Source organism: Felis catus, chromosome A3 (genome assembly GCF_018350175.1).
Source record: "Felis catus isolate Fca126 chromosome A3, F.catus_Fca126_mat1.0, whole genome shotgun sequence".
Classification (NCBI taxonomy): domain Eukaryota; kingdom Metazoa; phylum Chordata; class Mammalia; order Carnivora; family Felidae; genus Felis; species Felis catus.
Genome location: NC_058370.1, coordinates 88,217,644 through 88,241,297, shown reverse-complemented (window position 1 = coordinate 88,241,297; position 23,654 = coordinate 88,217,644). Strand labels below are relative to the sequence as shown.

General features: G+C 44.8%; 1 protein-coding gene across 24 annotated transcripts in view; it reads right to left on the bottom strand.

Annotated features, from left to right (window-relative positions):
- The window catches only part of DYSF (dysferlin), a 226,014-nt gene that overhangs the window by 16,701 nt on the left and 185,659 nt on the right, over positions 1-23,654 (bottom strand). For all 24 annotated transcript variants that reach the window (XM_045054361.1, XM_045054369.1, XM_003984110.6 and 21 more), the window contains 8 exons: positions 17,394-17,492; positions 9,762-9,890; positions 9,288-9,443; positions 7,653-7,744; positions 4,879-5,049; positions 3,566-3,708; positions 1,544-1,683; positions 196-284 (listed from right to left, as the gene is read on the bottom strand). In XM_045054361.1, coding sequence (XP_044910296.1) covers positions 196-284; positions 1,544-1,683; positions 3,566-3,708; positions 4,879-5,049; positions 7,653-7,744; positions 9,288-9,443; positions 9,762-9,890; positions 17,394-17,492 — 1,019 coding nt within the window. The remainder of the gene's footprint in view (positions 1-195; positions 285-1,543; positions 1,684-3,565; positions 3,709-4,878; positions 5,050-7,652; positions 7,745-9,287; positions 9,444-9,761; positions 9,891-17,393; positions 17,493-23,654) is intronic.

The following is a 23,654-nucleotide window of genomic DNA, read 5'->3' as shown; positions in this document are numbered from 1 at the left end:
AGAAGCCAGCTCACCCAACAAGACCCCGATGCTTGCCTCCACCTGGGCACTTGGCCAAACACACACAAGAGCGGTACCCCGTGGCCCAAATGGCCCCCCACCCGGCCTAAGAGTGACCTCCAGGTCCCACCCACAGCTGGCTGCAACCATTCTGCCACTCTGCTCAGCTCCAAGCCGATGGCTGGGGTAAGTCACCTTCTGGCTCTCCGTGGGGTGATGTTGAAGGGAGGTCCAGGCCTCCCCAGGGCCTTTGGAAATAGGTCGATCCACATCTGCAGCTTCCCCTACGGAGACATAACTCTGTTCTCTCCCCACCTTTTTCACTCCACCAAACCTACCAACCACCTGCTCTGTGCCAGATAGGCGGGGCACAGAACAGAGAACATCCAGGCCCTGCCACGGAGAGGCTCACCAGCACCCCGAAGAGGAGGTGCCCTACATGGGACTACAAGGCCGACTGCAGCAGTGAGCCCCCTGCCGCACAGGCTGATGACGTGGACCTGTGCCTTGGGGATCGGGGGTCAGGGCAGGCTTCTCAGAGACGATGATGTTTGAGTTGAGTCTCAGCATGCCAGGTGGAAAAGGGGTGAGGGGCATTTCCAGCTGAGAGAATGACACACACAAAGTCATGGAGGGTCAGAGATCACAGTTTAGTCAGAGGGGGTCCAGAGGATTTCCGCTACAGGAAACCACACTACCTGCCACCCCTCGGCTCCTTTCCTCTCTGCAAGCTGGGTATTACTTCTGTCCCCATCTCATAGAGAAAGAGAAGGATTGAAGTAACTTCTCCAGGGTACATAGCTAGAGAATGAAAGCTCACATTTCAACACCTGCTGTGCCATTCTGGGGTGTCGGCAGCCCCATACCAAGGAAGAGAGCTCAGTTCCAAACAGCAGAGATGATGTTCCCTGCATGTCTACGAAGGCACTTTCATTGCTACCTTGGCTTGTCTCTGCCCGTAATCTTTTCTCTCCTCCTCCTCCTCCAAAACCTAGCCCCGACTTCACTTCCTCCAGGAAGCCTCCCAGTCTCAGCCCTGGGCCTGCTGCCCCTCTGCTCACCCTCCCTCTGCACGGAAGATGCCCTTGGCCCTCCTGGTGACTGCTCTCAGTGACAGCTCTGCCATTCTGTCATAGGGTGCCAGTATCCCTGTCTGAATTCCCCACTGCAGCCCAACCCAAGACCAGCCACCTGGATGTCACTGACCAATGGTAGGGGAGCGCATCCTGGGGCCAGGCTGAAACAGCGAGGCTTTTGAATGCCTCATGGGAAGTCAGAGGTCTATCCATGGGGATAGAGGAGGTGACTCGGGTTCTTCCCCAGGTCCTGAGGGCTGTAAATATCTGGACACAGGCGGGGGGGCAGGTCTAAGAGCTCCCCTTATGGGCTAACAGCGGTCACCACCCAGACTGTGGAAAAACATGTCAAGGAGGAACTGGCCAAATCTTGAGCTCCCCGCTGGTGCCTCTGGCATATCCATGCTGTCCTTGGGGCAGGGCTGGCTGGAGGGCAAGGCTCAGGGGCCCAAGGTTCACTGTCCTACCTGTTCAATGTCTGGCTGCAGGGGGCTGTAGAGGGGCCGGGACTCCACATGCTCAGGGACCAGGCCCTGCTGCTGGAGGACATACAAGGCCAGACGCTCTTCCACTGGGCCCAGGTGTGGGTTCAGGACCTTGCCAGCCTCTGCTCCAGAGAGAAGACAAAAAAGTTGCTGGAGCTGAGCGAGCAAGGGATGGTGGGGCTGCCTGGAGGCCTCAGGAAGCCCCTGACCATCCCCTTCCCCCTCACCTCCAGCCAAGACATATTTCTGATCCACAGGTCTCACTCTCTGTAAGGGAAGCCTTGCTGTCCACTGGCTCCAGGCTTAAAATCCAGATTCCTCATTGCCATCATTTCTACCAAGCTTCTTTTGTAAAACTCTTCCTCTTTTCCACCAGTACAAACCCTCCCTGCCCACCAAAGCTCACCCCTTTCAGGAAGCCGTCCCCGACTGCTCCAAATTCTGAGCCTCAGCAACCTATACTCCCAGATTGGGCATCTAAGTGCTTTTAGTACTACCATTCTCTAGTTCACACAATCTGTTCTATTACCAGCAGTAGCTAAAATAATTGCAGTAATAGTGAACTGGAACAGGAATCAGGCACTGTTCTTCATAGATATTAAGTTATTAAGTTCTATCCTTACGATAACCCTATAAGGTAAATGCTATTAGGCCCATTTTACAGATGACAGAAATGAAACACAGAGCAGTTAAACAGCTGGTCAGCAGGACAGCTGAGATGACACCCTCATTTAGGAAGGTGCATGACTGGATGTGAACACCCTTCCCTATCCCCTCATGCTTCCCAGGTACAGCTCCTCCCTGCCAGGCAGTGGGTTGAGCGCTGGTGCTGTGGATGAAATGAGGACACAGGGGTGGTTCTGACCCAAACAAGCCTGGCCAATCAGCCAGCAACATGAACTTGGAGCCCCCACGACAGAAGTTTTGACTGGAGGTAGGTGGATCCACATTTGTCCAAACACACATGTACACACACAGGTGTGTGCACCATGGTGTGCCCATGTTCACCAGCACAGATTCTCATGCACACACCACACACACACACACACACACACACACACACACACACCTATCAAGCCTACTCTGCCCACTTCAATAGATGCCACAAAGGAAGCAGCACAGCACTGCAGAAGGAACACTGGGCCAGGAATCCGGTTCTGCCCCCAACCGTCTGGGTGACTTTGGGCAGGTCGTTAGCCATTCTTGGGCTCACTGGCCTCATCTGCAAAAATAGGCAGATGTCCGACCACACCATCAAGAGCTTTCTGGCTTTCCTTTCTTATGAATTTATGACCATGAGCCCTGGTCCCTGTGCTAAAGCTGCTCACAGACTAGCAGAAGGAAATGAGACCACCCCGAAAACAGATGCACATTCTATGGGAAAGGAGAATGGGGGTTGGGTTAAGGGCTAATGGAGAGGAGCTGGCTCAGCCACGACCTAAAAGAGTCAGAAAAACAGAACGAGGAGGAGGAGGGGGTTGGGGATGAAGGAATCAAAGCCGCCTTTCCCCTTTTATAACCTCAGCACCAGCTCTGACATCAAATGTCCCTGAAACCAGCAGGAAGTGAGGGGCCCCCTGGGCCTATAAACACCTCCGGGGAGTCTGAGCTGCTCCTGGTGGGCAGCGTAGGCCTGTGGACATCCCAGACACACAGGGAGCATGTGGTGGAGTTCTCAGGTGTGAGCACCAGGCAGATCCAGGGGCGAGGGTGGAAGCTTCAGGCTCTCTGGCCGCCCTTTGCCTGCTATGAGTGTTGGGGATGGAAGGAGGGATGGGTAGGGCGGGGCTCGGAAGATACCACGAAGGCCAACCTGGCAACCTAGTGCAATTCACGTAGAAAACCGTTTCGCAGAAGTAGTCTGCACCCCAAACTCCAATTACAGTCTGAGCAGCCAAAGCCAGAAGCAAACGAATCCTAACCACGACCTGGCCCCTGGCCCCGCCCTGATCCCTGACGTAGAGGAAGAGCCCACCGTGGTTCTGGGGTCACGTGGCAGCTCACCTATTTCCTCAATGGTGTATTCTTTATCCTCAAACACCACTCGGTCTGTGTGGTACACAGGAGCTTTGACTCTGCGCTGCTGGCAGAAGAGGTGGAGGAGCTGGGAGGGGCGGAGCTGGTCCCTCCACTGGTTGGGTCCAGAGCTGAGGCCCAAACACAAGGCAAAGAAGAGACACTCCAGGGCACCGCCGAGGGCAGAGTGATGTGCACTGCCCTGCGTACCACATGCACAGCATCACCCACCCTTCACTTTGACATGGGCGCCCTCACTCGCTGTGTCTGGGGCGCCCACTTTACACACAGAGAAACCGAGGTCCAGAGACGACGGGACTTGCTTAAATACTTACTGAGTTGGGGGCGGGGGGCGGCGCGTGGGTGGCTCAGTCGGGTAAGCATCCAACTCTTGGTTTCAGCTCAAGGCATGATTTCACGGTTTTGGGGTTTGAGCCCCATGTCAGGCTCCACACTGACAGCACAGAGCCTGCTTGGGATTCTCTCTCTCTCTCTCTCTCTCTCTCTCTCTCTCTCTCTCTTGCCCTTCCCCTTCTCTCTCTCTCTCAAAATAATTAAATAAACTTTAAAAAATAAATACTGAGTTGGAATCTAAATGTTTCTCATTTCCAGATTTAGAGAATCAGACCCCAACGAGACCCAAATTGGCAAGAAGTGGACAGGGGCTGTCCATACATGAGTTCACCTGACATTAACCCCCTCAGGCTCAACTGGCGCCCATGTGTCCCACTGTCTGTCTCCCTTCACCTTTCTCTTCTTCTTCTTTTTTTTTTTTTGTTTTTTTTCATGTTTATTTATTTTTGAGAGAGACACAACATGAGTGGGGAAGAGAAGGGGCAGAGAGAGAGAGGGAGAAACAGAATTCAAAGCAGGCTCCAGGCTCTGAGCTTTCAGCACACAGCCTGATGCAGGGCTTGAACCCATGAACTGTGAGATCACAACCTGAGCCAAAACCAGACGTTTAACCGGCTAAGCCACCCATGTGCCCCTTGCCTTTCCCTTCTTGATTCTTCCCTCTACAAGGCTCGGTAGTGTCTTAAGGAGAAGTGGATTACAACAATATGATGAAGAGCCAAGTTCTTAGAGTCAGACAAACAGGTTCAAATCCTAACCCCACCATTTGCAAGCCATAATATTTCTGGGCCTCAGTTTCCTTATCTGTACAATAGAGATAAGACCCTAATTGGATTGAGCAAGAGAACGCCTATAAAGTGCTAAGCACAGGGCTGGCACACAGTAAGTGCTCCACATTTGGGGGGCAGGACTGTTGGCAGAGAAGCAACCAGCCCCCATACACCTACACACAGTAGGTCTGTGGGAGTCCACAGCGAGCTCCAAACTTGGACAGCAGCCTATTCTCCAGGTCGATGACTGTCTCCCCAATCTTTTCATCTTTGGAGAGGAGGTCATAGTCATAGAGAGTGATCTTCAGGTCCTTCTCCAGAGGCAGAGTGCAGGTCAGCTCGAACATCCTGCAGGGAGCCCAGGACAGATGTCAGAATGCTGTAGGCTCCCTGATATTGTTGGACACAGCAGGTACTCAAGGGAGGGAGAGCAGGACAAAAGCAGGGGCTTGAAAGCCTTCCTTGGCCCCTTCCTCCCCTCCCAAGAGTGGTCCTGGGGTCTACCCTCCTGGGTCTCCTATATATCTTAAATTATTACCCCCAATGCTCTACTGATGCTGGGTTTTTCAGGGAGAGAGAGAGAGAGAGAGAGAGAGAGAGTGTATGCACATGCACACGTGTATCAGATGCTCCCAAATCATCTGGGCTGAGCATATGGTATGTACCTGCCTGATAAACCACAAAATGAGCCAATGAATTGGAACAGAAAGTTAAAACTGAAGCTTCTACCAGGACAACCGGAAGCAAGAGATGTAAAAGTGCCAGTGCTCTGGAATTTACCAAAAGGATGGCCCAGAATCCACTTTGGGGACACTTAGGGCTTCACACCTGCTTGCAGGGTGGGAAGAAGGAGGATCTGTGAAGAGACTTCTTGGGAGAGAGTTCCTGCTGTGCTCTGAGATCCCCATCCCCCACCCTGGTCAAATGTAGGTGTAAAGCCCCTTTCCCCCTGAAATAGTTCCCTGCAGGCGGGAGGCAGAAGCCTGGCACCCGACTCCTACTCAAGGAAGAAAAGCAGCTGGCAGCTGAGAGGAGGAGGAGAGAGAGGCTATACACTGCTCCCATCCTGGCTGGGCCACCATGATGCCCAAACGGAGCCACCCTGAATCCTAGCCCACGGGACCTGGAGCTCCAGCAGTGAGACTCCAGGCCCATCTGAAAAGGGCCACCAGTAAAAGGACATAGCATCTGCCACATCGTGGGAGCTTCAGTGGGTGGGCTCAGAGGAGACTTCTGGAAAGCACTCACAAGAAAATAAATCAGCTTTAACATCTGCCACCCAGAAAGTGCCCAGAAAACAGGGGCAGTGAGCACACGGGGCTCTCCTCTCGCAGAGGCTCCCCTAGTCCTGGCCCTGGACGAACCAGAACCTCGGCAGCTAGTCTGGGATTGGCAGGAGACGTTAGACAGGACAGGGCGAGAGGCAAAGCCCCCTCCTTCCCTTCACACACACACCTACACGCTGCATGCATCTGTACCCAAAGTAGTACAGCTATACCCAGCTGGGAGAGGGGACAACTACCCTAGAGCCAGTCAGGTTCCTGATGGCACACGGAGGGGCATTCTGGTTACCACCTTGACACTGTGGGTTTAGAGCAAAGCGACTGTGTACAAGTAAGCAGAAGAGTCACCTGCCTGCCCCGTTTCCGCTCAGGAAATGAGGAAGGTAACCGCCATGAATAAATGTTTACAGGATATTGGCAGACAAAAACAAAGTTGTGTTTTCATTCAATTCCGTGAGTTGTGCTTGTTCAGCACGTGAGTTATACAAAGAGTTTCTGCGCTCACTCTCCCACCTCGCCCTGGGCCCTGACACTCACCCCCGCCCCACTTGTGGAACCGGACAGATCTTCTGCCTGGTCACCATTAGCCTGTGGTTCACGCAGGCCACTGGACGTCACCAAATAGAGCTCCTCCCACCTCCTTCCCTGTAGCCCCTCCCTCCCAGTCCAGCTTGTTGCTGGCTCATGACTGGCAGGACCGATTCACCTTCAAAACCAGCAATTCTCCAAGCTGACTAGGCCCTCGCTGCAGAGCTCAGTGACCATAGCTAAATCTATAGATACGGGTTTATGAATTCAATGTGTCATTTGACAACATCAAAACAATACATCTTCTCCTACCGATGCCAGAGAACTAGCCACCAACTTCCCTCTGTAACTTTCTCCAGCCTAAACAAGCTCACATCCAAACAGCAAGAAATTCAGGATGCCTGGGAGCTACTCCCATGCAGTGGGCGCGCATCCTTCCTTTCCTTGTTCTTAGATTTCAAGAAGCATTTTACTACCTTGCTCTATCTATCCGCTAGAGACGAACATGCAACAAAGAAGAGAACAATTAGTAAATGCAACATGGGATCCTGGATTAGATCCTAGAACAATAAAAAGACATTATGGGAAAACTGGCCAAATCTTAATAAAGTCTAGAGTTTAGTAAACAGGAATGCACCACTATCGATTTATTTTAAAGTTTTGACAAATAAGGCAGGGTTAGGTTAAGATGTTAATGGTGAGGGAAATTGAGTATAAAGGGTATGCAAAAATTGTACTATCTTTGCAACTTTTCTGTAAATCTAAACTTACTCGAAAGTAAAAACTAATCTAAGAAAAAGAATAATTAGCCAGTGCGCTCTGAGTTTCCAGATTTCTGATCTTTGAGGTAACTGTTTATGTGGTCAACTAGGAGCTTCTGCCAGGACTCGTGTCTTCAGCACATAGTGAAAAGCTAGCTGAGGTTACATCCCTGTAGACACGCAAGATCATCAGAGCACAGCTTTGCTGCGGGACCTGGGGACTTCCCAGAGGCGGCCACATCTCCACGCTGAAGTGGAGGGGGGAGGTGGGGAGGGGGGAGGCGGGAAGGGGGGCAGGGAGAAGGGGTGGCGGGGCAGGGGGGGTGGCGTTATCCAAATTGGGACCTCCACCCCAGCACCCAAGCTGCCCCCAACTTACTTTCCAAACACAGGCTCCAGAGTACAAGGAATGTAGTTATCCTGGTCACTCACTGATTTCTTCCCTATGGAGATCTTGATGTAAGGATCACACTGAAGGAAGAGACAGAAAGACTTCAGTGAATTCACTTTCCCAGCACATCTCTAAGGCTTCTTCAGTCCTCTGCCTCCCGATGGGGTTAGGAGGCCAGCCATCAAGAAGCTGCCATCCTGCCATCATGCCAGGCCAAGGGCCCCGTCCTGCGCACCGCCACACCGGTTGGCCCTGACATGGACTTCTAGTCACGGACCGGCAGTGGCAATGGGGTACCTGAGTCCTCCACACTCCCAAACCACTGCCCCATTGGGAGACGGTGGGTGAGGGCAAGGCTCATATCCTCAGAAACACAACGGCTGGTATTACACATGTGACTGAGCTAGCTGGGGTCCTCTCTGTGACCTCTGCTTCAACAGATCGAAGGGAATGAGATGGCCAGACTTTATCAGCCCAGCCCAGCCAGCCTGGCCTTCCCCATGCCTCCTGCAAGCACTAGCTCCCGGGAGCAGCTGCGGCCACAGATTGCCCAGGGTCAGAGGTGGCATAAAGAAAGCTTGAAGTGTATGAACTGAACACTGGCCACAGTCACATCTTGGAGGCCGCTGGTGGTGCCTGGGCTGGAGATGGCTCTATTCCGTCTGCGCTTTGACTTCCCAGCAGGGCAAGGGCAGCTGTGACTTCTCACCTTGAAAGGCAGGGCTCCAGGGATAGGACACCAGACCTCCACCCACAGCCTCAAGGACATACGCTAGGCCTGCACCCATCTAAGGGGATGAGAGAGCACCTCTGAACTCCAATCATCCCTGCCTGCTCCACTTCTTTCCTCTTTCTCTCTTCCCAAGTTTTCTCTACCCCTCCCCCACCACCTCCCCAGAGCTCCAGACTCCTTCCTGACCGCCCTCAGGCCCAGGAGCAGAGCGAGGGGATGAGATACTTGCCTCAGACACAACATTTGAGTGAGTGCCAAAAACACTCAGTAATCAAGATAAACACATTTTGATGCAATATTCAAAAAGCTAAAATCAATGCCAACAGGCCATGATGAACAAAATACTAAATTTTAAATAAAGACAGGATCGGTATTACTGATTTTTCCTTTTGCCTCAGGCTCCACCCTGGCTAGGCCCTGCACAGTTACTGAGCCCTTTCTCTCCTCCCCATACCCCCACCACCTGAAGCCCCACAGACTCCAATCCCAGCCACACCTTCCACGTGGCCTCCTCCTGTGCCTCAGCCTCGTGCTGAACAGACACTAAGCATTCTTCTAACAAACTCTTGCCAAGTTTTTTGGCCCGTGCTAAAATACTACTTTCTTCTTCCTCCCAGCCTATCAAAACCCCATTGATCCTTAAGAATCCTATTCCTTCCATGAAGCCTTCCTCGTTATTCCCAAGTCTTATGCTGCCTGGCCTTTTCGGACCTCCTGGAGCACTTGGCCCTCGACAGAACTGCATCCCGTCACCTCTCAGCGCTGTGTGTGCTCGGCTGGTTTCCACAGCTTACTGTGAACTCCCCAGGACAGAGTTGTTTCAAGATTCCGCAGTCCATTTGTATCCCTGCCTGCCGTTCGGGAAGAGGTGAGAGTCCCAGGAATGTTACCTTCCCATTGGGGTCCTTGGGCTGCAGGCCGAATGCTCGGATGATGTAGATGCGGACCAGGCACTCCTGAGGCCCCTGGGCAGCCAGTTGGTGGAACTGTCTTGGGGGCATGGGAATGGCAGGGTCCTCTGGGAGGGGATAGATTTTGAAGAGGCCCTGAAAAGAATGAGGGGCCAACTCATTCATCATCACTGTCACCAACATAAACACCATCATGACCATTAATTACCCTCATCTCTGTCAGTCGTCTCACCAGGGACCACCAAGCCCACCGCCATCCCTAAAGGGATGCATCAACAGTGTCAACAGCATCAACAGCATCACCCTCACTGTGACCACCTGTGTCACCCACACGGTCACCAACATCAACACCACGGTCATTACTGTAGTTACTACGGTATTGCTGCTCCTGCCCCCTTCACTTACTTCACAGTCTTAGGCCTCCCAGTTTGAGACAAGTCCTCAAAGACTTACCTTGAACTCCCCAATAACAGATGGGTCTTCGGTCTCCTCCTGAGTCTTGCCCCGGTAGAGCTTGAAGGTGTTACAAAAGTCAGACAGGCCCTCGAAGGCTTCCACATTCTCCAGTTGTGTGTCATAGACCTGCCACATGTGGGGACAAGAGGAGGAGACAAAGGAAAGAGAAAAAAAAAGGGTCAGCAAAGAAAGAGGAAACATGACAGTATTCAAGTGAAGAAGAATAAGAAGGCATGGAGAAGAAAATGAAGGAAAAAGGCCATTTGCAAATTCAAGAAGCAAAGGCAGGCAGGAGAGGTGAAGGTCAGAGGCCAAGAACAAAGAGGGCAGAGAAGGAAAGCACAAACACAGAGGTTAAAGAATGCAAATAGTGGAGAGTCAAGAGAGAGAAAGGTGAGGGACAGAAGTGACAGGAGAAGGGAGGAAGAGGGGAAGGCTCTGTTCAGCACCACTAGGGAACAGTTTTCTGTTTAATCCAATGTTCTAGGTATCTAGGAGTCATCATGTACATAGGGTGGTGTATTTTTTTAAGAGAATAAAATCAAACAAATAAATGAAAAGCTAACTTGAATGTTATCTGAAGATCGCAACAGAACTCTAGAAAGTTTACAGGTCTGCATTTCAAGCCACAAATGCTCACTGTCCAGGATGCCCGGATGGCAGTGGTACCAGACCTGGCCAACAATGACTTTTGAACACGACTTTAAATTTGTGAACCTGATTTATCGATTTCATTCCCCTTGAATTCCCACTCACTTTTACATGCTAGTGTTTTGGAATTGCTTAGGTTTAAATGAAGCAAGAGTTTCCTATTATAGATGATTAAATGTACCTAACAGTTAATGCTATTAAAAACTTAATATACAGGGGTGCCTGGTTGGCTTAAGCGATTAAGCATCGGACTCTTGATTTCAGCTCAGGTCGTGATCTTGCAGTCATTGAGATCAAGCCCCGTGCAGGACTCCATGCTGAATGCAGAGCCTGCTTGGGATTCTCGCTCTCCCTTTCTCTCTCTCTGCCCCTCCCCTGCTCGCTCTCAAAATAAATACACAAATATTCAAAACAGAAGACCTTAACATACATGCTAAGTTGGTTATACCTGAAACTGATAGACAAGACACTTCAGGTAAATTCCTTTTTCATATTGCTGAGTATTATTTCTCATTTAGGCCTGGACCGAGTTCTGTTCCTTCCAAGAAATCTTTAATGATGCAAGTGGAGGCGGATTCATTGTTAAAAATTAGCCATATGAGTAAATATAAAATAAATATTATTATTCCCTTACATTTTGATTCTCAAAAATAACAACCAGTTATTTGGTTAATATTTGACATGTGTCATTTTGAGTGTGCTCTTGACCCATTTACATAGTTTATTTCTTTCAAAGGACAGTTCTTTAATTTGTCAATTCTACCATATCCTCTGTTCCAGTTCCTTATTTCTGCTTTTATTTTTATTATTTTGTTCTTCCTACTATTCTCAGGGTGTTTTTTTTTTTTCTTTCTGTTCTTTGTAACTTGATCAGTTGAAGCTTTCTTTACTTGGCTCCCTCTGTCCTGATAAGGAAAATGCTTAATGCTATGAAATTGCCTCTGCTCACTACTGCCTTGGCATTTATCCATTTGTTTTGATTATTTGAACATTACCATATTCATTTTCTTGGCATGCCATAATTAGTTTTCTTTTTATTATTTGATCCAAGAGCTAGATGGTTTTTTTTTCATTCTTTTGTTTTAATTAAGCTTTTAAGGCTATAAATTTCCTCTGAATGCTGCTTTAGCTATAACCAGCAAGTTCTAATAGGTAGCATTTTATCATCATTTCCTAGATAATCTGCCAGGGTTTATATTTTCTCTTCTACCAAGAACTGTTAAAACAGAGGTGTGTGTGTGTGTGTGTGTGTGTGTGTGTGTGTGTGTGTGTTTTAATTGTCTAGATAGAAGAGAACTTTTGGGCTTTTGATTTTGTTATTATAAATTCTCATTTGGGGCACCTTGGTGGCTCATGAGGTGTCCAACTCTTGGTTTTGGCTCAGGTCATGATCTCATGGCTCATGAGTTTGAACCCCACATTGGGCTCTGCACTGACAGCACAGAGCCTGCTTGGGATTCTCTCTGTCTCTCTCTCTTTCTCTCTCTCTCTCTCTTTCTCTTTCTCTGCCCCTCCCCCACTTGTTCTGTCTCTCCCTCAAAATAAATACATAAACTTAAAAAAAATAAGTTCTCATTTTGTGGCATTATAATCAAAAACATTGTCAGTGGTATGCCACTTTTTGAACTTTATTAAAGTTTTCTTCATGGCCTGTTACGTGGTCAATCTTTGTAACTGTGCCAAAGGCATAGTCTCTATTTTCAGGCTACAGGGTTCAATCAGGTGAACGACTAGGCCAGTTCTCTATATCCTCTTACGTTTGTGCCCCCTTGACCTGACATGAACCAAGAGGAGAGAAAAATAAATCTCTCCCTACCTACTATTTCTTCCTTTGTCTCCTGTAACTTCTGTTTTGTAAATATTGATATTGTGTTATTTAGCACATACGTATTTTCATAGCTGTCACCTCTTGAAATGGCACCATTTAATGTCATTCTTTGTCTCGTTCATTTGGGGGACCTGAATCTGCTCTCATCTAATAGTAAAACTGTGACTTCTGCTTTTTTTTCATTTGCATTTGCCAGGCACACATTTTCACAATCTTTTATTTTCAACCTTCATGAATCTCTTGAGATCGGATTTAAATTTTGTAATTAATGAATGATTGATATGATATGCACTGATATGATAGATATGTTTGATCTAGGTTTATATTTATATTTATGTAGTCATATACTATGTTTATGTTACATTTCCCAATTTCATCAATTTTTTAAAAATCTTTGCCTGCATGGTCTAGTGTGTGTGTGTGTGTGTGTGTGTGTGTGTGTGTGTGTGTTTCTGACATCTAGGATGGGCTGCGTTTATATTCTAATATTATTATAGATTTACATATACTAGTAATTCTCTAAGTATTTATGTCTTTAGGGGCAGTATTTATGAGTTCCCTACTATAACAATAGTAAAATAATGGAATTTTATCTCCCTCCCCCTCCCTCTCCCTCACTCAGATTCAGGCAGTATTGTCTTCCTTAGTATTTACTCTGTACTATTTGCTTATAATTTGCTTATGCTCCTGTTATTTTATTTGCCAGTTTTAAATACAATCTGTCAACTCTATTTATTCTACAACATGACAATCCATGTCCTTACTCTGTATGCCATCATCTCTCCTCCTTCTGTGCCTAAGTTTTGTCAGTTTTGTCACTTCCATAACTTCACCATACATATTTATATAGGTCAAAGGTAAAATATGATCACAACCTGTCCCTTCGTTCTGGCTTTCTCCATTATCTCCCAACAGAGTTCATTCCCTAGAACTTCCTCAAGATGGGGGCATGAGACCCATATCCCCAGTTTCTGAATATGCCACTTGGGTGTCTGTAGCCATTGTGCCTGAAGTGCAGCTTGGCTGAATGTAAATCCTGGGCCACCTTTTCTTTCCTTGATGATTTTACACATGGTGTTTTACTGTCATTGAGTATTAAATGTTGTTGTGGAGAAACTGAAGCCACCTTGATTTATTTCCTACTTTAAAATGACTTAATTTACAGTCATTTAAAGAGAGAAAAGAAGAAAAAAAGGTATGACTACCACAAAAATTCTTTATCTCCAAAGTCCAATAACATATACCAGGATACATCTCAGGGTTGACCGATCTGGGTTGATTTTTCCTGACACACAGTGGACCTTAAGAGTATGTATATTCAGGTATTCCTTCACTCCAGTGACATTCTATACACTCTTAAGTGTCTTTTGTTTTAGTTCACTGTTTTGGTTGTCTTTCTACGAGACTCCAATTATGCAAGTGTTGGATCTCTTTTCCCTGACTTCTATATCTGTTATTTTCTCTTTATTGTTTTATACTTCTGTTTTTTATTTCCATATCCTTTTGCTGACTTCCATCATTTCTGTCCTCTGCCCCTTCCTGTGTGCCTATGCCCCTTCCAAACTGCTGTGTTCTCCTTTCCTGAATCATACCAGTTCACATATCAGGTCTCCTCCTCGCACCATCCCTTGAGTTCTTTCATCTCTGCTTTGGATTCTGACTGTCCTACTTCTGAAAAGTTCACAGCAAAATATTTCATTTCATCTGCTCCCTGGAAAAATTTGCCTGGTGGGTATATATCCTCTTCTCTAAGTTTTGATTTGTATTTTCTCTTTTTCATAGTATTTTTTAATTAATGCCCTGAGAGGTCTTTTATTATTACTCATCATGAAAGGTGTTGGATTTTTCTAGCCTGATTATTTCTTTTGCTCCTCTCAAAGAGGCAGACTGCTTCCCGCAAATATGGCTCATCTGTGTGATTCTCGGATTGCTCCACCTTCTCTGCTTCTCTGAACCAGACCAGGTCGAAGGAGCATTTATCTTCAGCCTGAACCTTACTCCAAAGTTCCCATATCCATTACTGCGAACAAAGGGGGATAACTTTTATATTCCATAGTGAAATCTCTGCTTCAGGAACTATATTTTTTAACTACTTATTATGAAAGTTTTTAAGGACACACGAAAGTAAAGATAACAGATAATAAGCACCCATGTGCCTATAACCTGTCTTAATTAATTCTCAACATTCTTTTATTGGGAAGGATGGGGCTTTCTGAGACCTGCTACCACTATGACCTTTCATCGTTTTCTCTTCATCTACTGCCTACTGGCTTCTACCCAATCTTGGTTGCCTTTGGACAGCCCTTACATGTATTTTGGAGTCTGCGGGTTTTATTTGTTTCCAACTTTTACTGAAAATGGAGTTTGTGGGTTTGAATGATTTCCAGAAGAAAAGGGGGAAAATGCTGACTTATGCAGCCATGTTCATACTGGAAGTCTCAATAAAATACTTTTTAAATTTCCAAGTGGTTGGTCTTTTTGCTTAAACTTTTGTTATTAACTTCTCATTTTATTGCATTTTAATCTGTCTTGTATGATTTCTGCTTTTGGTAATTTATTGCTAAACTAATATGTGATCAGGTTTTGTAAATATTCTCTGAGCATTAGGAAAAAATGTATTCTCTATTTTTTTTATTATTTTTCATTCCCTATTTTAAAGCTAGTTTTTATGTAGCTTAAAAAATATTTTACCTTGTTATTCAGACCTCTTATTTACTTATTTATTTACTTGCTGCTTCATCTGCCTGGGAGAGAGATGCATTAAAATTCCCACTGCAACTTTAATTTCTCTCATTTCATATATATATTCCTACCATTTTTGCTTTAAATATGTCTAAGCTCTACTGTCCTGTACATAAATGTTTGGGTGTTTTCTCACTAAGATGTGTATTTTTTATTTATATAAAACACCCATTTTGTTTCCTTTGCTTTTTACTTTAAATTCTGTTTCTCTTTTATCTGCACTTACCTTATTTTGTTTGCCATAACATTTATTTTTTAGCCAATCTAAGTTGTACTGTTTTAGACATACCTCCTAGGGACAGTCTAATGAGTTTTGAATTTGATATAGTCTGAAAGTCCTTATCGCTTAATAGAGGAGTTTAATCCATTTTCATTTATTAGGAAAAGAAATATGTTTTATTCTTTTTCTGTTGTGTTTTTCTACGATTTCTGGTTTTTGTGCTTTCTTGTTTGTATCTTTTGTTTTCTATCTTTTGCTACTGAGATTATGGGTTGCATTTTCCCCCATGTTAGTAATTTCTAAAATATGGGTTTTTTTTTTTTCTCTACTCATTGTGTTCTCCATTCTCTCCAGAATGCTACAGGCTATTTTTCAAAAACTCATGGTGGTGGTGGTGGTGGTGGTGGTGGTGGTTTTTTCTATTTACTTATCCTTAAAGGACAAGTTTTCCTTCCAGGTCTGGTTCCAACCATCCCCCCCACCCCACCCGAAACAGGTTGAATGCCTATTGTTTTGGACGGTCCATGTTCACTTGGACACTGTCAGAGATCTCCTCGGAGAGGTCAGGCTGGAGGGCTGGGTGCCAATTCTATGTCCAGCATCTGAGGGAGCAGCAAAGGGGCCAGGGCCATGGGCCACACTGGCAGGAGTCCTCATTCTTGGTTTCTCTCATTTTCTGGCAAGTCCACAGTACCACATGCCAGACCCAATGTGTCAGACCTTCTTCCTGGTACACAAATAGTTCAGTCTCTTTGCCCAACCTCACACACCCAACTGCAAGTCAACGAAGAATTTGCTGCCTCAGGAAGACTATGTCTTCAGAGCCACTGCCACTGCCTGAGGCTTCATCTCTGCACATCCAGGCTTCCCGGCACCATTCACTCAGAGACTCCCAATCTATCAGAGACAATTCTTGCCACCTTGTGGAATCATCCTCCAGAGTGGCCACCAAAGGGTTTTAGCCAGCAGAACTACCTGGAAGCCCAGACCACCCACCACTCGAACTGGCCTCAAATCCTGTTCATCTGGTCCCCTTCCGGGTGCTCCTCAGGGCACCTCCCTGCATCTAACAGTCCTTGCATACCTTCTCTAAGGAGGCTTGCCAGACGAGCATAGCAAAATACAGAACACCCACTCAAATTTGAATTTCAAATAAATAACAAATAATTTTGTTAGATAAGTATGTCTCATGTAATATTTGAGGCATAAGACATATTTATCTAACCATTATACAAGATACTTACAATAAATTATTATTCATTATTTTTCTGCAATTCAAGTGTAACTGAGCATCCTGAGTTTATTTGGCAACCCTCTCCAGGACCCTCTACGATTCCTTTGGGGTGTAACTTTGAGTCACCTCTGGTTATCTTTTTTTAAAGCAGTCTACTTTTAAAAAGCATAATTGTATTTGTGGAATTTCCTCAAAATACCAGAATTTGGCTGACTCATCCCTGGCTGTTTTTGTTTGGTTGGATTGTTTTGGGGGCTTTTCTTTCCTTTTTTTTTTTTTCACAGAAATGAAGTTTACCATATTTTTATATTTGCTAAGCAATTTCTGTTCCAATTGTAGGGGTGAAGGAATCAGAGCTCCATTCTCAAGCTGACTTTCCTCTTATTTTAATACAATTTTTTTATTATAGAAATGTTCAAATAACTTTAAAAAACAGAATAGTATAACAAATCCCTAAGTATCCATCCTCAAGTTTTAACAATTTTAAATATTTTGCAATTTCAACAATTTTTAATATTTTGAAAATCTACCAGAGGGCCACTCACATCATCTATCTATCTTCCCCTTTCTTTTCCTTTCCTTTCCTTTCCTTCCTTCCTCTCTTTCTTTTCTTTTCTTTTTTTTTTTCTTTAGCATTGTAAAACAAATCCCAGGCCAGGCATGATTTCATCCATAAATACTTCAGTATTTTTCAACATTCTTCCAAAAGTACTTTCTTCATTGTTCCAGCCCACACTGACTTCTTGCTCTAAATCAGGGGGTGACCTCTCTCACCTCAATTAGCTCATCAGGATTCATTAGCCCTCATGCACCAAATGAGGAGATCCTTTGGATACATGTGTTCAAAGGAGGTGACACACATGCATACTTATTGTCTTCCTGTGCCCTTCCCCCCCTCCACTGCGTATGCCCAGGGGCTGTTACACTGAAGAGCACACTGTGGAAAGGCCTCACCTTTAGAGTGTCAAAGCCCTTCTCCAAGTACTGGCCACACTTTTCCCTCTCCCCTGTGGAGGCAAAGAATTTGCTCCACCAGTCGATGAACTCCTCCTCCTGAGTGGGGAGAAAGAAAGAGATCACTTCAGACACAGAACTTGCCAAGCAAGGTCCTTCTGGGCCAGACACCTAGCAAGGCTGATGGGCTGGTGTGCACTTTCAAGCTCTCCTGAGGGGTTGAGTTCAGGGGAGCAGAGAGCCGCAACTCCCCACCTCTCCGGGGACAGACTGCACAGATCAGACCACAGCACCTGCGTGGCATTGAGAGGCAGAGGCTCCAGCCCTGCTCTGCCCCCCATCATTGTGTAATTCTGTTAAGCTCCCTGGCCTCCCTTCTCCTCTCTGTGATGTGGACGTTATCATCACGGTGCCCCCTCCATTCCAGGGACAGACCGAGGCTGAAATCAGAAGGTACATACAGTAACCCTTTGGAGGAAAATGTCAACAATGTGTCATTTATGAATAAAATGCGGTAGACCCAGGGAAAACTCAGACCTCAAAGAGTCGTCCTGCCTCCCCAACCCCAGAAAAAGAAAAAGCATCGGAAATCAGAACTTAGCCCTCCCAAGGTCAAATCAAGACAGAGTCCCTAAAAGCCAACAAATGCTTACTAAGCACCCATTATTCAAATGGAACACTATCTAAAAGAAAAGAAGTTTGTGACAACCCACTCTCTGCCCTGTCCTTCTCTGCTTACTCATATTTGTAGGAAAAGATGGATAGGTCTGTTGTGGCACACACTGGTCGCCTCACCTCCACGCCTCCTGCACATGGTGGGTCTACAGGTCTTCTTAGCTCTGTGTCTAGAATGCTCCTCCAGCCATGTCCTATCTGTGTGTCCTATCACCCAGGGAGTCAGCAAGGCTCCTGAAGCTGGGATGGTCACTCTTCCTCAGGTCTGTCTCCAAACCCTGCCTGGAGCTGGGCGCTCAGTCTGTGCCCGTCAATACCATTAAAACTCACCCAGTTCAGTGGGCAGAGCCAAGGATGAGGTGTTAGGAGAGCGCATCTGGAGCTTGCTTTTCCTCCTCTGTATGAGGGAATATGCTAAATCTCCCAAAAGTCTGCTCTGATTCTATAAAGTCAACTGAATGTCTATCACTGAGTTTCTGGAAATGGCCGTGGCTCCCCTTAATGCTCAGTCCTTTGAGTTCTGGCTTATTAAGGGTGAGAACAGGCTGGAACCAGGCCAAGGGTACCTGAACAGGCACCATGGGGAGAGGATAGGATAAAGTTCTCAAAGTCTCCACCCATCCTGACAGTGTGGCCCTAATACCACTGAGTGGCCAAAATGTGATCCCCAGACACACAGCACAGAGAGTAGGTATCAGAGCAAGGCTGAGTCTACAGAGTCACTGTTAGACCCACTTACCAGGAGGGGCTTCTGCAGCCAGGAGAGAGGAAAAGCCATTCAGATGAGTTAAGGTACAGTGTAGCAGAGCTTTCTGGCTTGTAACCACTCTAGAAAAAGCCAGCATAGAACAAGGCCAACCCTAGCCCTGATATTTTAAGTTCAATTTAAAGAAAAATATGCCATGGATGAATAAACATATGCAGACATATATATCAAGCTCATAACACAGAAAAATATATTTATACAGACATGCCCAAGAGACATGTATATACTGCAATGAACATACACCCCCACAAAAATACACACACTAACACACAGGCATATATATGTGCATACAGGTAGAAAGAGTTAGACTGGAAGTCAGTTTAGCTGTCTGATTCCTCCTAAGTCTTTATTTTCTTCCCCAACACGGATACTTAAAGATTTGAGTGTGTGATTCAGGGTCAGAGTCAGGCACAAATAGGCAACCAACCAGTGTGTTCTGTACAATGAAATAACAGAAGCACTAACAGAAGGACAGTAGTTGTGGGAAAGTTGTTACACTTCCCGCGGTCTTGAAAAACCAAGTAAATTAAAAAAAAAAATAGTATGGAGACAGAGAATCTGAACAATACCATTAACAATGTCAATTAAGAAGACAACATTATGATATCTAAAAATAGAAAATATACCTTCTTTTCCGGCACCACTGGAGCACTTAGAAAAAATTAAAAGCCACAAGCAAAGCTCAATAAAGTCTCTTTGACCATAATGCATAAAACTGAAAACTAATGAGAAATTTAAGAATTAAAAATCTGAACCTTTTAAAAATTTAGAGCCACACACTTACAACCTTCCTGGGTCAAAGAGAAAACCAAACCTAAAATCATAGGTACTTAGAAAATACCAATAGTGAGAGGGTTATGCCCCCAAATTTGTGGATTATAGCTAAGTCTGTCTCAAATTCAGTCTCAAATGCTCTTGCATTTATAGAAAGAGAATGAAAATAACTCATCTGATAGCTCAAGAAATTAGAAAATGAAAAATAGGAAGACCAAAATTTGAAAATGATAGGTAGAAATTAATATATTAAAAAAGGGCAATATTATAATTTATAATTAAATCTCAGAGCAAACTTTCAAAAGGCCAATAAAATAAACATTTATCAAATCTAATGTTTAGAAGTAGGTACACCATTAGGAATGAGAAAGATCAAATAAAACGATATTATGGGGAGAATGAAAATATTAAAAGATTTACCATAACCAGTGACAAAATGAAAAATGCAGATGAAGCAGAAAATCTTCTAGAAGAATATAAATTCCTGAAATTGATTCAAAAGTAATAGAATACATGAAGAGATCAGTAACTCTAAAAGCTCTCAAAGAACTACCCTAAAAGAGATATCAGGTCAAGTTGGTTCCTTTGGGATAAAGTTCTATCAGTCTTCCAAAGAATAAATCAGGGACACCTGGGTGGCTCAAGTCAGTTAAGTGTCAGACTTCGGCTCAGGTCATGATCTCAAGGTTCATAAGTCTGAGCCCCACGTGAGGCTCTGTGCTGACAGCTCAGAGCCTGGAGCCTGCTTCGGATTCTGTGTCTCCCTCTTTCTCTGCCCCTCCCCCCGCCCCGCACTCTATCTGTCTCTCTATCTCTCTCTCTCAAAAATAAATAAACATTAAAAAAAATGTTTTTTTAAACAAAGAATAAATCATGGTTTACACACACACACACACACACACACACACACATTAATCCCATTCCTGAACAGTCATTAAGATATTAATAGATTACAGGATGTGAGGGCGATCTAGCTGCAACATCTGTCACCCCACTGATCACCAGGGTTGATTCGGCTGATCTGACTGGCTAGGCGGGTGTCCCCTTCCTCCCTCACTGCTCTATGTGTGTCCCTCCTGAAGCTGTGCGCTCCGCTTGGTCGAAGATGACAACCTTCCCTGATAGAGGAGGACCGTTCTTCGATCAAGGGTATACGAGTTGCTGTGCTCCCCTGCTAGAACCTCCAAACAAGCTCTCAAGATAATAATAGATCACAGCAGTAGATCTGCCATGGTCAAGCTGGATTATTCCAGGATGCAGGAGTGGTTCAATGTCACTGAATAACAAGGAGAGAAAACCCACAGGATCATCTATAACAGAAATTCGCAAACTATTGCCCACTCACCAGCCACCTGCTTTTGTAATTTAAATACTGTCTGTGGTCGCTTTTTAGTTACAACAGCTGAGTTGAGTAGTTGAGACAGACACCTTAAGTCCCCTAAACCTAAAATATTTACTCAATGGGTCTTTAGGAAAAAGTTTGCCAATCCCTGATCTATAACGTGCAAATATGAAATGGGATGAAATGGGGAGAAAGGAATGAGAAAACTTTTCAGTTTTCCTAAAGGAAACTCTCAGTTCATTCGCCCTCATTCACTCATTTTCATTCAATTAAGAAGAAAAGGAAGCTTTCTATCTTAAAGCAATGGCCAAAAATAGTGCCAGAAATTCTCCCTTCTGGGCTTCTGTAAATAGGGCTGCCTCTGCCGATAATTCTCATTGATGTGGGTATAAAAAATCACTTGAGGGGCACCTGGGCAGCTCAGTCAGTTAAGTGTCCAACTTCAGCTCAGGTCGTGATCTTGCGATTCATGAGTTCAAGCCCCACGTTGGGCTCTGCACTGACAGCTTGGAGCTTAGAGCCTGCTTCAGATTCTGTGTCTCCCCCCTCTCTCTCTCCTTCCCCTGCTTGTGCTTCTCTCCCTCCCTCCTTCTCTCTGTCTCTGTCTCTGTCTCTGTCTCTGTCTCTCTCTCTCTCAAAGATAAATAAAACATTTAAAAATTTTTTTAAAAAGTTGAAAATCAGGGTGGTTTGGGAACCAGGAACTTGGGAGCCAGACTAGCAGAGTTCAAATCCTGCCACCCCTACCTGTGTGACCTTGGATAACTACTTAACCTCTTTGTGCCTTAATAATCTATAAAATGAACAAATAATAGTACCAATTTGGTAGAGTTATGGCAAGGAATAAATGAGTCAATTGGTATAAGGACCTTAGAACAGTGCCCAGCACGTAAGTGCAATGTCTGTGTTTATTGCTATCGCTGATCATGGTATTGTTGTTTCTTTGGTGCAGACCGGGTTAGCTTCTTGGCCAAGGACTGGCTATCTCACAAACTGCCAGCAGGCACATAGCTAAGCACAGTCTTTCCAGAAGGCAATTTGGCTGCAGGTCTCTACAGCCTTAAAAGTGTGCATACGCTTTGACCCAACAAGCTGTTCTAGAAACCTATATACACAATGGAACACTATGTGGCAATGAGAAAGAATGAAATATGGCCTTTTGTGGCAACATGGATGGAACTGGAGAGTGTTATGCTAAGTCAAATAAGTCATACAGAGGAAGACAGATATCGATATGTTTTCATTCTTATGTGGATCCTGAGAAACTTAACAGAAGACCATGGGGGAGGGGAAGGGAAAAAAAAAGTTAGGGAGGGAGCCAAACCATAAGAGACTCCTAAAAACTGAGAACAATCTGAGGGTTGATGGGGGGTGGGAGGGAGGGGAGGATGGGTGATGGGTATTGAGGAGGGCACCTGTTGGAATGAGCACTGGGTGTTGTATGGAAACCAATTTGACAATAAATTTCATATTAAAATAAATAAATAAATAAATAAATAAATAAATAAATAAATAAATAATAAACTTTAAAAAAAGAACAAAGAAAGTAATCATAGGCATAAAGATTTAACTTCATTTATAATAGTGAAAAATTGAAAACAACTTAAGCATCCATCAATAAGGAACTGTTTGGGTAAACTGAACATCCACATGATTAGATGTTATGCGACATAAAAAATTATGCTGTTGAAATAGCTTTATTGATATGGAAAGCTATTCACAACTGATGAGATTGATACAAGGTTAAAAAATGAATAACATGATTTCATTTTAATAAAAGGACCAGAGCCTAAATGTTCATAGCAGTTACCTCTGAATGAGAACATTATGGATATTTTGTTTATTCCTTTTATTTTTGTGCATCACTCAGAATTTTCTAATTCTTCACTGTGTGCATGTATTCCTTACACAACTTTAAAAATTAAATATTTTTAAAGTAAAGAGCAATAGCAGGATGCTTTAAAAAACATCACCAAGAAAATGAAAATATAATTCACAGAACAGGGGGCAATATTTACCAATTATCTATCTGATAAGAGATGTGTCACCAAAATACATAGAGAACTCGCACAATTCAATAATAAAAAGACAAATAACCCAATAAAAAAGGAGCCGTGCATTTAAACAGACATTCCTCCAAAGTTGATAAGCACATAATAAGCACGGGAAAAGGTGTTCATCATCAGCCAAAAGGGAAATGCAAATCAAAACCCCCATGAGAAAACACTTCACACCCACTTGGATGGCAATCATAAAAGAGTCAGAACAAGTGTTGGTGAAGATGTGGATAAATTGGAACACTGCTGACGAGAACATAAAATGGTACAGTCACTTTGGAAAACAATCCGGCAGTTCTTCAAAAGGTTAAACAGAGAGCTATCCTACGACCCAGCAGTTGGACTTCTAGTTATATATCTAACAGAAAGGAAAACTTACATCCCCACCAAAACTTGTACAGGAATGTCTGTGGCAGTGTTATTCGTAGCAGCCAAACAGCAGAATCCAGATGCCTATCAATTGATGAACGGATAAAGAAAATGAGATATATCCATACAACGGCATATTATTTGACAATAAAAAGCAGTGACGAATTGATGCACAGCATGGATGAACCTCGAAAACGTGATGCTGAGTGAAAGAAGTTAAACAAAAAGACCATACATTGTATGATTCTATTTACATGAAACGTCCAGAATAGGCAAAT